Consider the following 13,269-nt stretch of genomic DNA (forward strand, 5'->3'; position numbering starts at 1 on the left):
GTAAAGCTGCAGTGGCAGAACCCCGAGTGTGTTGAATCGACAAAGTGTTCATTTTTATGAATTCACCTTTTCATTCGTGAGAGGAATGTGTCATTTCTTTTTTTTTTTAAAAAGTTACACAGCTCACTTTTTAAAGGTTAAAAAACGAATGAGTCATGCGGGAGAAAGGTAAACGTCAACTTCCCCGTTGTGCCGAGCTACTTCTTTTTCTTTTCATAGTGACCAGATTCAAACCCAGGACGCTGAAGTTAAATGATGCCCCTGTCGTGCCATTTCAATGGCGAACTACCTCCTGTTTCAAAGTCACTCGTTCTTCAGCCAACTCCTTTTAGGGTAGGAAAAGGCGCCGCTTACTTCACGCTCACGTCTCCACTTTAAATGTGACAACGCTCATCTATTCAATTTACAGCATTCATATATTTTACTAGGAAAACAACCAATCTGAATGAATGTGGTTTGAATTCCTAAACCACTATTGCATAACTATTGCTCAAAACAAATTGGTCATTTTCTTATTTTAGAAGTCAAATCAAAGAATAATTCAGACACTAAAATTCAAGATGAAAAAATGTTAACATTTGGGCTATAAAGGATGAGCTATCAAGAAAAAAAGAGTGATCAGTGATTTGAAACGTGAATAAACTTTAAAACTTGAAGTTACCTTCAGGAAAATTCAAAAAGCGGAAGTCAAACCACCTTAATCCAGATGGATGGGTTCCAAATCAAAACATTGTAGTGATATGAATTCAATGATACTTCATTTTCAGCTTAAATTTTGGCATTTCAAAATGTATTAATTTGCTAATATTTGTGTTATTATTTTGTCCTTTCTTTGCTTCCATACACACACACACACACCACATAGTCACCGCGGTAGCCATTGGTGCCAGTTATTTTCTGTTGGTCTGTTTTGGGCGGACCGGTATTAATATTGTTTTAATTGTCCATCGTAGTGCAACAGCTCACTAACTTTACAGAGCCCCTAAGAGTGTGTGTCTGTGTGCATGCGTTTGATATAAGTATACCTTGCGTATGTGTGTGTGTGTGTGTGTGTGTGTGTGCGCGAGTGTTTTAATAGACCACGTGAGGTGTAAACACACATAAGATCTTTTGTTTACTAAAGCTATCCAAATAATATATTGTATGCTCGTCATATCTTCTTAACAACGTGCACTATGTTTGCATGTACAGTTTTACAAAGGATGCACCAGTTCCTTTTGTTAATAACTGAGTGTTTTGAAATATACAAACTATATGAAAAATTAACTGTACAAAACGGCCTTAAATCTTTCTCTGATTTTCTTGGAATTGTGCAATGCCTTCTTCAGAAAAATGAATTGTTTCATTAATGGTTATCTATTTTGTGTCAGTGTTTCTATTGCTTTCTAGTGGACCTTTTTTTTTTTTTCTTTGCACAAGTTCATGGATTAAATAATTATCTTGTACTTTTCTGAAACCGTGATTTAATCAGAGAAAGCATGGCTGAAGTACTGATTGTCTGATAATACATATAATAGATGACTATTTCTGTATCGAAAACTATGGATTTTTAAATAAATATTCATATTAAACAGAAGACTTGCTTCAACTCAGTGGTTTTTTTTTTCCTTTGGAGGAGGTTTTGAATTTCCTTTACTCCCTTCCTTCCTTTCCTCAGTGTCTGTCCTCTCTCCATTCATAGCTTATCAGGACTAAGATGGTGTTCGCTCCCTTTGATGAGATAATTATACATGAAAGTCTTCCCACACCCAACAAAGCACACAGACACAAGACCACTAGCCTTGAGCAAGGCATTGAAGGCTGTTGCAAAACATGTAACATGTTTCCATGTCATCCTTCTGTTCCTCTGATTTGCCCACAAGCCCTGTGTACTTATTTCATCTGCCCTCTGAAGTGGCAGCCTAGGAAATAAAATTGACATTTATTTGCGAGAGTAATTGGCACATGTTTAGAGAGGCAATTTGTGAGACTGTCAATGCCCTGTCACAGGAAAAATACCGAAATGTGTCTGTTAATCTGCCCGGGGGGGGGGGTTGATAGAGTTCTTCATCAACACTCAATAACTCAGCGAGGTGCTGAGATCGCTGATTTTCAAAAGTCACGATCCAGCTTGTTTTTGTCAGCATTTTAGGATATTCTCAGTCTCTCTCCTGCCACTCAGAGTGACGGAGGGGTTACAGAGTTCTGCTGCAGCAGTGAACGTCTTTCTACTATGAGAGAGATTTATAAAGGTCATAGATTACTAAAAAAACTTAAAAAGAATAGTTTGACATTTTGGGGAGATACAGTCATGTCTGTGCGCAACCCTGTCTCTGACAAAATGAAGTTCCCGTACAACTAAACTGCCACAAAACCACTTGGTTAGGTTTAGTAAAACATCTTGGTTTGGTTTTGAGTAAGTATGTTTATTATGTTAAGTCAACATTGATTTTTAGTTTCCCACAGGGCACAAACAGCAGAAGGATATGTTTGTCTGAACCACCCATCCACCCTATGGTTTTACTGCGTCAAACACACGTAATCCAGCAGAAAAGACGGTTCCCTCAAGAGGTAATTATTGACAATGCTGTTTTGTTGTTTGGGAACGTGACTTTTAGGAGACCGGGCTGCTGTGCGTTAAGAGCTGGAGATTAGCTTAGCTTAGCATTAAAAGCATGGGTAAACAGCTAGCTTGGCTGTTGGTAAAGACAAGCTAGCTCTTGCCCCTGTTTCCAGTCGTAACGTTAGTAGCTAACCAGTGCCCGGCTCGAGCTACATACTTGACGCACATTCAACTGATGTGGTGTCAATCTCCTCATCTAACTCTCGGCGAGAAAGCGAGTACACGAGTATGTACCAAAATGTCAAACAATTTCATATCAATCTACATATCAGTATTCAGTGTTTAAAACTTTATGCGCAACCAGGTTTTAAATAAATCAAGTAATCATACTCCCTGGAAGCTGGAATGTTTCATTATGTTTTTGAGACTGGGACTTTACCAGGCGTTGCAACAATTGAAAAGGCTTGATGATGCACAACATCTGGTATATTTTTGCATTTTTCTTGCAAATTACTGAATACTGTTCCCAAAAAAACAAAAGAAATTGGGAAGTGATCACGACCCAGTGGATAGACACAGCAACCCGTGTAGAGAAACACAGGCCAACAACATTGGGAACCAATGGTCTTGGGTGTTGGTTGGCACATGAATAGAAGCAATGAGCGACTTGTTTTAGTTTGCATTCAGCAAATGTATAAAAAAAAAGAAATCACGATATAATGACTACATTCCCTTTCACGCTCTAACCACCATTATACATGACCATATGAGCTGCTGTTTACGTGTTAACTTCATCAGTCTTCACCTGCCACATGTCTGAAAGTCGCAATTAACGTTATTCCTTCAAACTCCCTCCGACCGTGCATCTGCTGCTTCTTGGCTTGATGAAATAAACACAAGATGAGCCTTCGCATGCTGCAGGTTGACGGCCGTGTTATTTAAGCAAACAGCCTGTTCCACAGAGAAAGACGGAGCGTCAACAACATACGGATGCCAATTATCTCCTCGAAAACCGACAGGTTGTTAACAAAGAGATGTCTAAGTGGAAGTCAGACGATAAAGTGTAAATGTGAATTAACTGAGTTTGAGCCTTTTAATTACTAATTAAATCAACTACATGTTAGTGATGTTCACTTTTCAAGGCCCCCCCCCTCCCTCCCATTATAAAGCATAAATTTGAGCGGGAAAAAATGGAATTTTCCACATGGTTGGCGTGGACTTGAACACGTCATTAACATTTCAGATTGGATGGCTTGTCTCGCATGAAAATAAAGCAAGACATCCTTAGTACATATGTCATGTTGATAATAAAGATGGCTCGTGATGACAGGTGTAATCTAGTATGCACACGCTGTCCTGCTGTCCACATAGGCCCCAATCAATCACCATCAACCCTCTCGTGGATATTAGATAGATGTCAGGTGTTGGCCCGTCCGTTTTCTCCTTTCATAAATGCACCCATGAATTTAGAGAGCGGACAGAATTGGCTGATGGATTCGCCTTATTACAGATCCCATTTGCATATATTTGCAGAACAAATTAGCTCAGTTGGCCCCGCTAGAAATGCAGCCTTAAAACTGTGGATCGGCAGCCTGAAGTGAAGCGAAGTGAAAGCTTAAATGAAGCTTGTACATCTAAATAAAACAGGAAAGCAATGAGGGAAGGGTTCCATGTCATATGGGGATCAATTCTGTGAGATTTCTCATTTCAGGGTAGGTGTGTGTGTGTGGGTGTGTGGGGGTGTGTGGGTGGTAAAATCGTGGGCATACTCTGTCTAAGGGAATAAAGATTTATTTAAGGCGTGATATGATGAAACAATGTTCCACCATAGTCTCAAGGCTACCACCTTTGTGGTAGCCTTGAGACTACTTTGGTGTCTGCTGGAATAAACTATATATGTATGTGCTTTGCACATGGAAAACTAGCCAAACCTACCAAATATTAATAACCTGAATCATTTTTTATAACCACATAAATGTAATAGTCAATCCTCATTATGTGTTGGTATTTCAAATAAACACCAATGACAGACTTTCTTTGCAGCCCTGTGGAGGATGGAGTCAGGTCATCAAGGAAATTCTTCTCACCTGGTCTGACTGCTATTAAGTCAGTGGCAGTCAGCCAGTCTCCGGTTAGCTTGGTCACATTTTGCTGTGCTGTAGCAGCATTGCACATATTCCACGCGTCACCTACATCCTCCTTGTTTTCATTTTAGTTGGTAGTGTTGTTTCTTTGCTCTTAACCTTCTAGTTTAAACTCCTTTGTCCGTCCTCGAGGCGAGCTGAGACATGGGAACCCAGGCCTTCCTTTCCCTAGATAAAGTCTCGTTTACATGTTGTGCGCCAGGTTTAAAAACCCGCATATCGTTCCTGACAACTCTTCCACACTGGCTGTGAGATGAAAACAGCAGCACACAACGGCATGCGTGCCGGATTTGTCCGGCCACAGTTTGCTTGTGCACTCGGATGAGCTTGACAGAGCTCATGGGCGAAAATACACAACCATACAGGACTTAAAATGCTCACTTCAAACCAGTGTGAGGAGCACAGAGAAATAAAAAAATGTAAAATCTGTAAACTGTAACAAGGGAGAATCAGATGAAGATTTTATCCCGCTGTATGCATTGGGTGTTTTGTAACGCAAAGATGATTTGTGTCTCATTTTCTACCGCACACACAGGTGAGCCTCGTGCATGCCTCTGGTTGCTTTAAATAGCTTTATTTTCCCAGCATACCTTGAGGCCAAGGGAGGAGATGGATTGATTGAGGTGCTGAAGAGAGGCAGAGTGAGGGAAAGGTGCTAATATCACTGTCAATCAACATCTAATGCAGAGAGAGATAGATAGAGAGCATCGTAACAATGACAACAAAACAAAGACATGCTACATGCACACACACACACACAGACACCAGAGGAGTCACACTGCTCATTACCAGCTATGGAGCGACACATCAAAGCCACCAATAGCAAGCTGCACCTGGAGGATTATGATGCTCAAAATGCAAGAAAATAATAACTCGACTTGGCATATGCGTAAAGAATACCCAGCACTGAGACGATAACACCCGTACTGTAAGGAAGCGGGACACAATTCCTTTGCTCCCTAATTGTTTAAATACTTATTCACCAAATGATTATGTGGTAATTAGCCGATGCAAAAGGTTGCGTGAGGTTTTTTTTTTTTTTTTTTTTGTCCTTTCAAAAGACTTGATGTCTTAACGCTTGCGTAAGTCTAATGAACACTGCGGTCGGTGTCTGTCAACCAGGGTGGTAATTATGTTCGCTTGTCACTTCCTGACACAGCCTGTAGCTTAGCAACCCTGCCACCGAGACGGAGCTAAAGTTGGATCTCATTTGAATATTCCCCAGAAATTAAAAGACTGAGGGGGAATCTCAGCCGGTTGGTGCAATACTAAGTTCAGAGTTGCATTTTCTAAACCTATACGGGTCTCATCAGGACACCCCCTAGAAAAACAAAAAGAACTTCTCTGGCACACCTCCCCCACAACGCCATGAAAGTTTTACAGGCAGCATGCTGGAAACGGTGATAGGAATGTGGGCAGGTGGCATAATTACTGTGTGCCGTTAATAAAGCAAAACACATGTTTTAGCCGCTCTGCCCACTCAACTCCCACGTTCTTATTTAAATAGAACATGCTCCTTATGTGCTGTAAATGTTTTTTTTTAAAAGGTGCTAAGATATGTCAGGTACATGGAGTCCATTGTGTAACTTTTAAAGAGCTATAAAAACATTTTTCTTGCAGCATATGTCATATCCAAATGAGATTTCTATTTGTGTGCAGAGCAGATGTGAATAGATATAGAATAGAATAGAATAGATATTCTATTTATGACTTATTCCATTACGACGTTCTGGATACATTAACAAGTATCACCTCATTAGTTGCATCTTGAATGTTTGTTAAGTGAAAAAATACTACTTTTGAGGCTCATTACGACACGCAACACTTCCTAATACTAGTAAAATACAGCTCAAAATGAGCTATCTTCATAATCTCTTTTTATTTAGAACTTATTTTTGAAGTGGCCTTTTTTTTCCCAGTGTAGAGATTGGCAGTGGATCAGTGTTGTGTATTGGATATTGCTGTATTGTTTTCTGACTGTATGATTGATTTTTTTTTAGCAAAAAAAAAAAAAAAAATAGCATAGTAACCAAATTTGACTTGTTGCTCCTGCGAGCCTCGTGGAATGAAGTGGTTTTGACGTGTCACAGAGACATATGGTGTCCTCTGCTTCTCCGTCTGTTTCTTCACAGCTCTGCTCCGTGTTTACGTTGTTGAAGGTGTGATCCAGGCTCACTCTGCAGCCTGATTACATCACCAGTAAACTACCTACTGTCATTATGGAATAATTCAGTTGTGATCTCAAGGTAACGGGGTCTCTCATAAGAGAGAGTTCTGTAATGTGAAGAAATGCTCTGGCTTTTTTTTTCTTCTTCTTCATATCAGCTCATCTAAAAACAAATCATATTAAACGCACACAGATGAAGAGCTACAACACGGATCGTGCTTCTTCATTAGAGTCCACCGACAACAATGTGGCTAAGTGAGACCAAATGGCAACTTGGCCACTCGGTTGACTGATGTTTCTTTTATTGTGATTACTGTGGTTAATCAGCAGTTACCACACACACACACACACACAGTTGCACACTCACAGGAACCTTGCCTTTGTCTCAATTAGCAGTACATATGAGGCCACTTGTTCTCCCTAACCTGATGTGATAAATTATGCATCACAGCTAAGCCGTTTCCGTGTGTAAGTGTGTAGAGCGTGTTTCCACCTCGGCCAGCAATGCATTATGCAGTGAGACAGCAGGCGGATGCACCGGGGCTGCTGGGAGCCTCATGGCCTCGTACGTTTTTTTTGAATGTGTGTGTGTGTGAGAGAGAAAGAGACGGTAATAGCTCAGTGGGGAGTCTGGTGAATTGTTATGTTGTTGTTGTTTTTTATAGTTTGTGGTCTCTGCAGCCACACATTAGGAGGCCACATGGTGAATGTGAATACACGTATGTGTGGTGACATGTGGACGCGTCACACGGATGTACAGTGACAGGGGTGGAGAGTGTCCGAGGAGTTGGGGGATCTGCTGACTCCACACACTAACATCCTATATGTGGTTCACGATCCACACTGTGAGAATGAAGCATTTTTTCTTTTCTTTTTTTAAATAAACGAGAAGGAGCATTCAGTCCATTAAAATTAAAGTTATAATTGCTGTATTTATTGAGAGAGTTTAGTTAGTCACAACCACCCAGGGAATGAAATTAGCACCTGCCAGCTGCCAGATACAGGGTGGATGTTGGCAGTGGTTAAGATTTCAGGTCGGCTGGCACCATCAATTAAAAATAGTCAAGAATTAAGGCAACATATTCCGTATTTCTACTGTCTGTAACTATTATGTTAAGAAATGACTGAGCCTGTCGTAAAGATTGTTGCCTCCCGTAGACACAAATGTGAGAGATTTACTAACGCATGGTTGTTTAGGTGTTTTCATGGGAGAAGATGATATAAAGTGTATCAAATAACACCAGCTTTGTGACAGACGCTGTACAGTGTTTCATACAAGTAACATGAACACACAACTAGTCCCACAGTGACATAGATAAATCCATTAAATAGTTTATTCTCTTAAACGATTGTGAAGATTAGATTATGTAGTATAAACCTGAACTATAGTAATTATATTCACCTCTTTTGTAATTAGAGTGTGCTGTGCTGTCATATCATACCTGAGGATCTGTGTTTATCTCTCCATCCTTCTCCTCATCCTCCATTACCCCTCCTACTTTTCTCATCCCAATTATTTTCTGCCCATGCAACTTTTATATTCCCCCTTATGGGAATGGTTAAGTAATAAACATCCACTGAAACAAATTGATCTCATTGTCTTTCTCAAATGAAGCTCCCCTTTTAATGAACTGCTCAGAGCCTCTGATTCTTAAAGTTACAGTCTAACGTCTGGGAGAAAAGTTTGCATGTGTGTTACTCTTACACGAAGAGAGGAAGAAACAGAAAACAAATGTACCATCATTTTGACATTTAATTAGTGCCGAAGACCCTCTATGGAAGTTTAATACGGACAAAACTACTGAATATGCATGCAACAAATTTAAGGTATAATCTGTTAGGCAGAAACAAGAAGTGGACGTAGTCAGCATGACGTCACCCACGGATTTTTTGACCACGGTTTTGAAGCCTCGAGTCGCCATCTTGTTTGACTTTCAACCAGGAGACCTGTGTTCGTCTCCCAAAGTGTTATTTTGAAGTGACGTTAGTGATATTTCTGACATGTTTTCCGTATGTTACGTTGTATATGTTTTACATAGTTTAAGTACTCATTTTAATCCCAAACCTATCTCAGTGTTGTTGTTTGAATACACACTGACCAGGTGATTACTATGAATGCGTCTTAGTTTGACCCGCTGGGCTGCCTAGTGCGTTAGAAAGTGACACTAAGGGGTCTGATCAAGCATCAGTATGTGACCAGTTGGGATGAGAACGTGTTGCGTAATCACGACATGGATGTTGATGTCAACGCTATTTACGAGTCGGAAACTCGATCGTACTCCGAGTTGCACTAGCCCGCCAGCTGGTTTGAAATAAAAAACAAACTCTTGCCACAGACAGAAAACAGAACATTTCTTCCCTTAATGACATATTAAAAATATGAACTGTAAATTTAGTAAGCTTGAAACTTTTTGGACTTTAAAAAAGCAAATTGTTTTTCTAGTTTGACATGAGTATGAGTTTATTAACTCTTCTTATTCCTCAAAATGTTTGTAGTCAAAGCACTTTGTTGTCCTCGGGGTCAATCGGAGTCATTTTGTATCTTTAGTAACACCACCATTTTACCAGTTTCCCTCCAAATGCAATCGGTAAACTAATGAACACACAAGGGCAAAGTTATCATGACACACAAAACAAAACACTTATGAATGATGGTAGTGCCTCCCTCTTGGGCTGTAATCTTCAAAATCCCAGAACAAAGTGGTGAGAAAAGCCAAATCTGTGCTTTCATCATCCCCAAAGTATAAAACCAATGAGACGCTGAGAGACGGAGGTTTAGCAAAAGCCAGAATATTTAAAAAAAACACGTACTCCAATATATCCATTCCCAGCTGGAACACAGCACAAACGGTATCTCCTGAGTCTCAGAATAATCAACTTTTTTTATAATCATCCCAGTTTGACTTTATTAAAATCTCCCCCCCGCTGCTTGACGTAATTGGAATAGACAGAGTCCTCTTTGAGCTGCTTGTTTTCTTTTGGGCTTTCACTTCCAAAGTAAAGAAGAAGACTCTGAACTACAACGAGCCACAGAGCCATCGAAGGGTTTCAGCCTCATCGTTACGTTCTGTACAATGTCAGGTCCTGCTAGTTACATCTGGCTGCCTGGGTTTCTTCTTCGTTTGTCTTTATCCAGCTGTAATTTGAAAGCTCTGGAGTGTGTTGTTGAGTTGGAGATGATTTGAACAGTATGAAAACAAAAGTAGCTTTCAAGGCTGGCTTCTCACCGACCATGTTGATTTGAATAACTAGTTTAACAAAGGCTTTGTTATTGCTGTGTTTCTCTGCTGTAAATACACCATTTAAGAGTTTGATTGATTGATTCATAGGAATATCCAGCTTTGTCTTATAGCTCCCCCTAGTGGACGATCTGTTGAGTCAACATTCTGTAAAGTCTTAGGTGGTGTGTGTGTGTGTGTGTGTGTGTGTGTGTGTGTGTGTGTGTGTGTGTAAACTTGACATGAGACTTCACATTGCACGAGTCATTTTATTCAAAGGTATACACACAATGGAATGAACAGCATACAGCTGAATGGACAGATTATGATTAAATCACATGTATCTACATAGAAAAATGACAGTGAAACAGACACAAACCAGGCACAATGAAATAAGCCAACAGAAAGGAGATACAGTGAGTTAACAAATAAATCACAAAGTACAACCAAACGAACTAAATGACAAAGAAACATCTGAATTCTCAATCACTTCCAGTGAGTCTTTATGGCTTGGTCAAAGTAAAAACATGTATCTTCTCTGTGATTATAAATGTGTCAGTGTTCTCCACTGGCAAAACCAAACAAACAAGGATCTCAATCATTACAAAAACATCCCATACAATAGAAATTCTGAACAATATGGCTGTCATTTTTGGTCTCTTGAATCATATTTACAGCTTGTGTCAACAGCTACTTCAGCAAAGATCGATTCACAGAACTGGTATTTACATTTATAGTACAAAACAGTTACGGCCATAAGAAACAACACCCGGCCGTGACGACTCCCAGGAAAACCTGCAGAAAATGTCAAAGTGACATTATTATCTTTCCTCCCTGGAGACGGGTCAACATTTCATCCAAAACAATTGGAGGTGCAGTAGAAACGACTTTTACATATCAGTCAATTCTCATCGAAACAGACCATTTACCGATACCACCACTGCATCAGCAAAGCCAAACACTTTCCTTTTTACTAAAGTAATTCTCTTTCAACACTCTCGGCCATTTTCGTGTAATTGTGAAGTGAATCACAGTAAATGTACAGCGTTGCTTCAGGGTTTGTGGCCCTCGTCGGTGAAAATAAAACCCCAGCGTAACTCAAACCTAATGTTCTTTTTTTAATATTTTTGTCTGTCCCCTGTCACGTTAAAACTAGCAATATCAATTCTCAGTGTAAACTGTGGCGATCCCGAACACTACTTGGTTACACTGTACAAAAATGTTGAAAGTATAAGCCATTTGTGTCCGTCATTGAAATGTAACAGAAGCTTTTCTTATTGATTTCGGAGACTTCACATGTTCTGTGGTTCTCTGGAAAATCGTTTGATTACATCCTGTAATCTGAGCTCCTGCTGTCAGACTCTCAGTCTCTTTTGCTCACCACATGAACCTCTGTGCGGCCGTGCTGTCCGGCCAGTGGAACGTCTTGCTGATGAAGATGTAAAGCGTGGCGGCGTTCACCGCCGTGTACAGGAGAAACTCCACAACGAGTCTGGGGAGGGATGGGAGGGGCATGTGCAGGCGGTACATCAGGTAGGGGACGATGAAGTACCGGAACTCCAGCAGCTTCTGCGGTACCGTCGCGGCCAGGAGGCACGCCAGGAACGCCAGACTCCAGAAGAGCGAGCGCCCCTTGAAGGCGTCCAGGAAATTCCAGCCCGCGAACACGTACGCGGGGACAAGGAGGAAGCGCACCAGCTCGTGCCTCTGGAAGAGCCTTTTCCACACGTAGAAGGGGAAGTGGCGGTTGTCTGCCAGTAGGTACTTGTGGACAGAGGTGAACTTCCACACCAGGAGCAGGCAGACGCAGGTGACGAAGAGGAAAAACAGAGGCTGCTTCTTCAGGGCCTGGAGGAAGCGGAGAGCGCGGTGGTAACACAGCGAGACGGGGAGGGAGAAGAAGAGGGCGAAGGATAAGAAGTAGAAGAGCTGGGGGAAGTTGAGGCAGGCTTCGTGACTCGTCCTGTCGCCCACCACTATCCCATCGTTCAGCACCATAAACACCAGGAAGCCCGCGCCGACCACCGCGTAAGGCCAGGCTACCAGCAGCACTGACTTCACGTGGCTGGGGGAGGTGAGGAACTCCAGCGTGAAAAGCGTGGTTTTCTTAGCTCCGCTGAATGACAGAGGGACCTGGGACGCGGGGGACTTCTCGTCCCTCTTTTTCGCGTGCTCCACCCTCCAAGCCTCATCCATTTTGGCGGCCACCAGAGTGCCGGCGCAGAAGGCCACCCAGACGATGTTGGTCTGACGGAAGAGCACGGAGCAGACGCCGAGGAGCGCCGAGGCCTTGTGGCAGCCGTAGAGCGTCATGAGATAGGTGAAGAGGGTGAAGAAAGTAGATCCGGCGTCTGTGTAGTAGAGGAAGTTGAAGAAGTAGAGCACGGGGAAGGTGGACAGAGACAGTGCCGAGAGGACTCGCCGTGAAGTTGTTCGTGTCTGGAAGAGAGAGGGAACGGGATGTCAGAAAACGACAAACGGGATCACTCACGCATGATTACCGCCATCGCTCCGGGAAATACCTTCTCCCGGAGGTGCAGCTTGCAGATGAGCAGATAGAGCACGTAGAGGTTGCCGCAGTTGAACAGCAGGTTGATGAAGCGCAGCATGGCCGTGGAACACACCACCTGGCCTGTCAGGTCAGCGAGCCACACCACGGGCTTGATGACTCCCACGGAGACGAGGTAAAGGCCCGGGAGAGTGGTGATCATTGAGTCCCACTGAGGAAGGATCACAACCATGTTCGGAGGTCAATTCCACCAATTTTACATAACGATACATTTGTGAAAGGTGAAATACTAACACGTTGGAGGATCCCTATTTCAAATGAGTTCAGTCAAAACCAGGGCGTTATTTGAGGAAAACAAAAACCATGGTATGCTTATAAATTAATTCAATCAACAATACAATTTTCACGTTTCGTGGTAAAATTACTTGAATTTTGAAAAAAAACGTTAAGGATGATCCTTTAATCTCCACTTTCCTGCACAGTGAATGATGGAGAGGCACCCCGCATGTTATCTTCAATATCTTTAAGCACATAAACCACTAATGCCATTCTGTATGTATGACACGGGGAAAAGAAGCTCTCCAAGGATCTACATCGTTTTAAACGACGGAAGCTCTGCAGTTAGCTCACCTCAATCCGCCAAACAACAACAACAACAACAACAACAACAACAACAACAACAACAACAA

The 13,269-nt window shown here is 41.8% G+C and overlaps 1 protein-coding gene across 1 annotated transcript in view; it reads right to left on the bottom strand.

The window, feature by feature from the left end:
- Nucleotides 1-10,328: 10,328 nt before the first annotated feature.
- The window catches only part of alg10 (ALG10 alpha-1,2-mannosyltransferase), a 3,396-nt gene continuing 455 nt past the window's right edge, over nucleotides 10,329-13,269 (bottom strand). Inside the window, exons 2-3 of the mRNA XM_031865795.1 lie at nucleotides 12,594-12,791; nucleotides 10,329-12,510 (exon numbers count right to left, since the gene is read on the bottom strand). Of these exons, the coding sequence (XP_031721655.1) occupies nucleotides 11,449-12,510; nucleotides 12,594-12,791 (1,260 nt within the window). The 3' untranslated portion in view covers nucleotides 10,329-11,448. The remainder of the gene's footprint in view (nucleotides 12,511-12,593; nucleotides 12,792-13,269) is intronic.

The sequence above is a fragment of the Anarrhichthys ocellatus genome, unplaced genomic scaffold (genome assembly GCF_004355925.1).
Source record: "Anarrhichthys ocellatus isolate YVR2014 unplaced genomic scaffold, GSC_Weel_1.0 scaffold33, whole genome shotgun sequence".
NCBI classification, from domain to species: Eukaryota; Metazoa; Chordata; class Actinopteri; order Perciformes; family Anarhichadidae; genus Anarrhichthys; species Anarrhichthys ocellatus.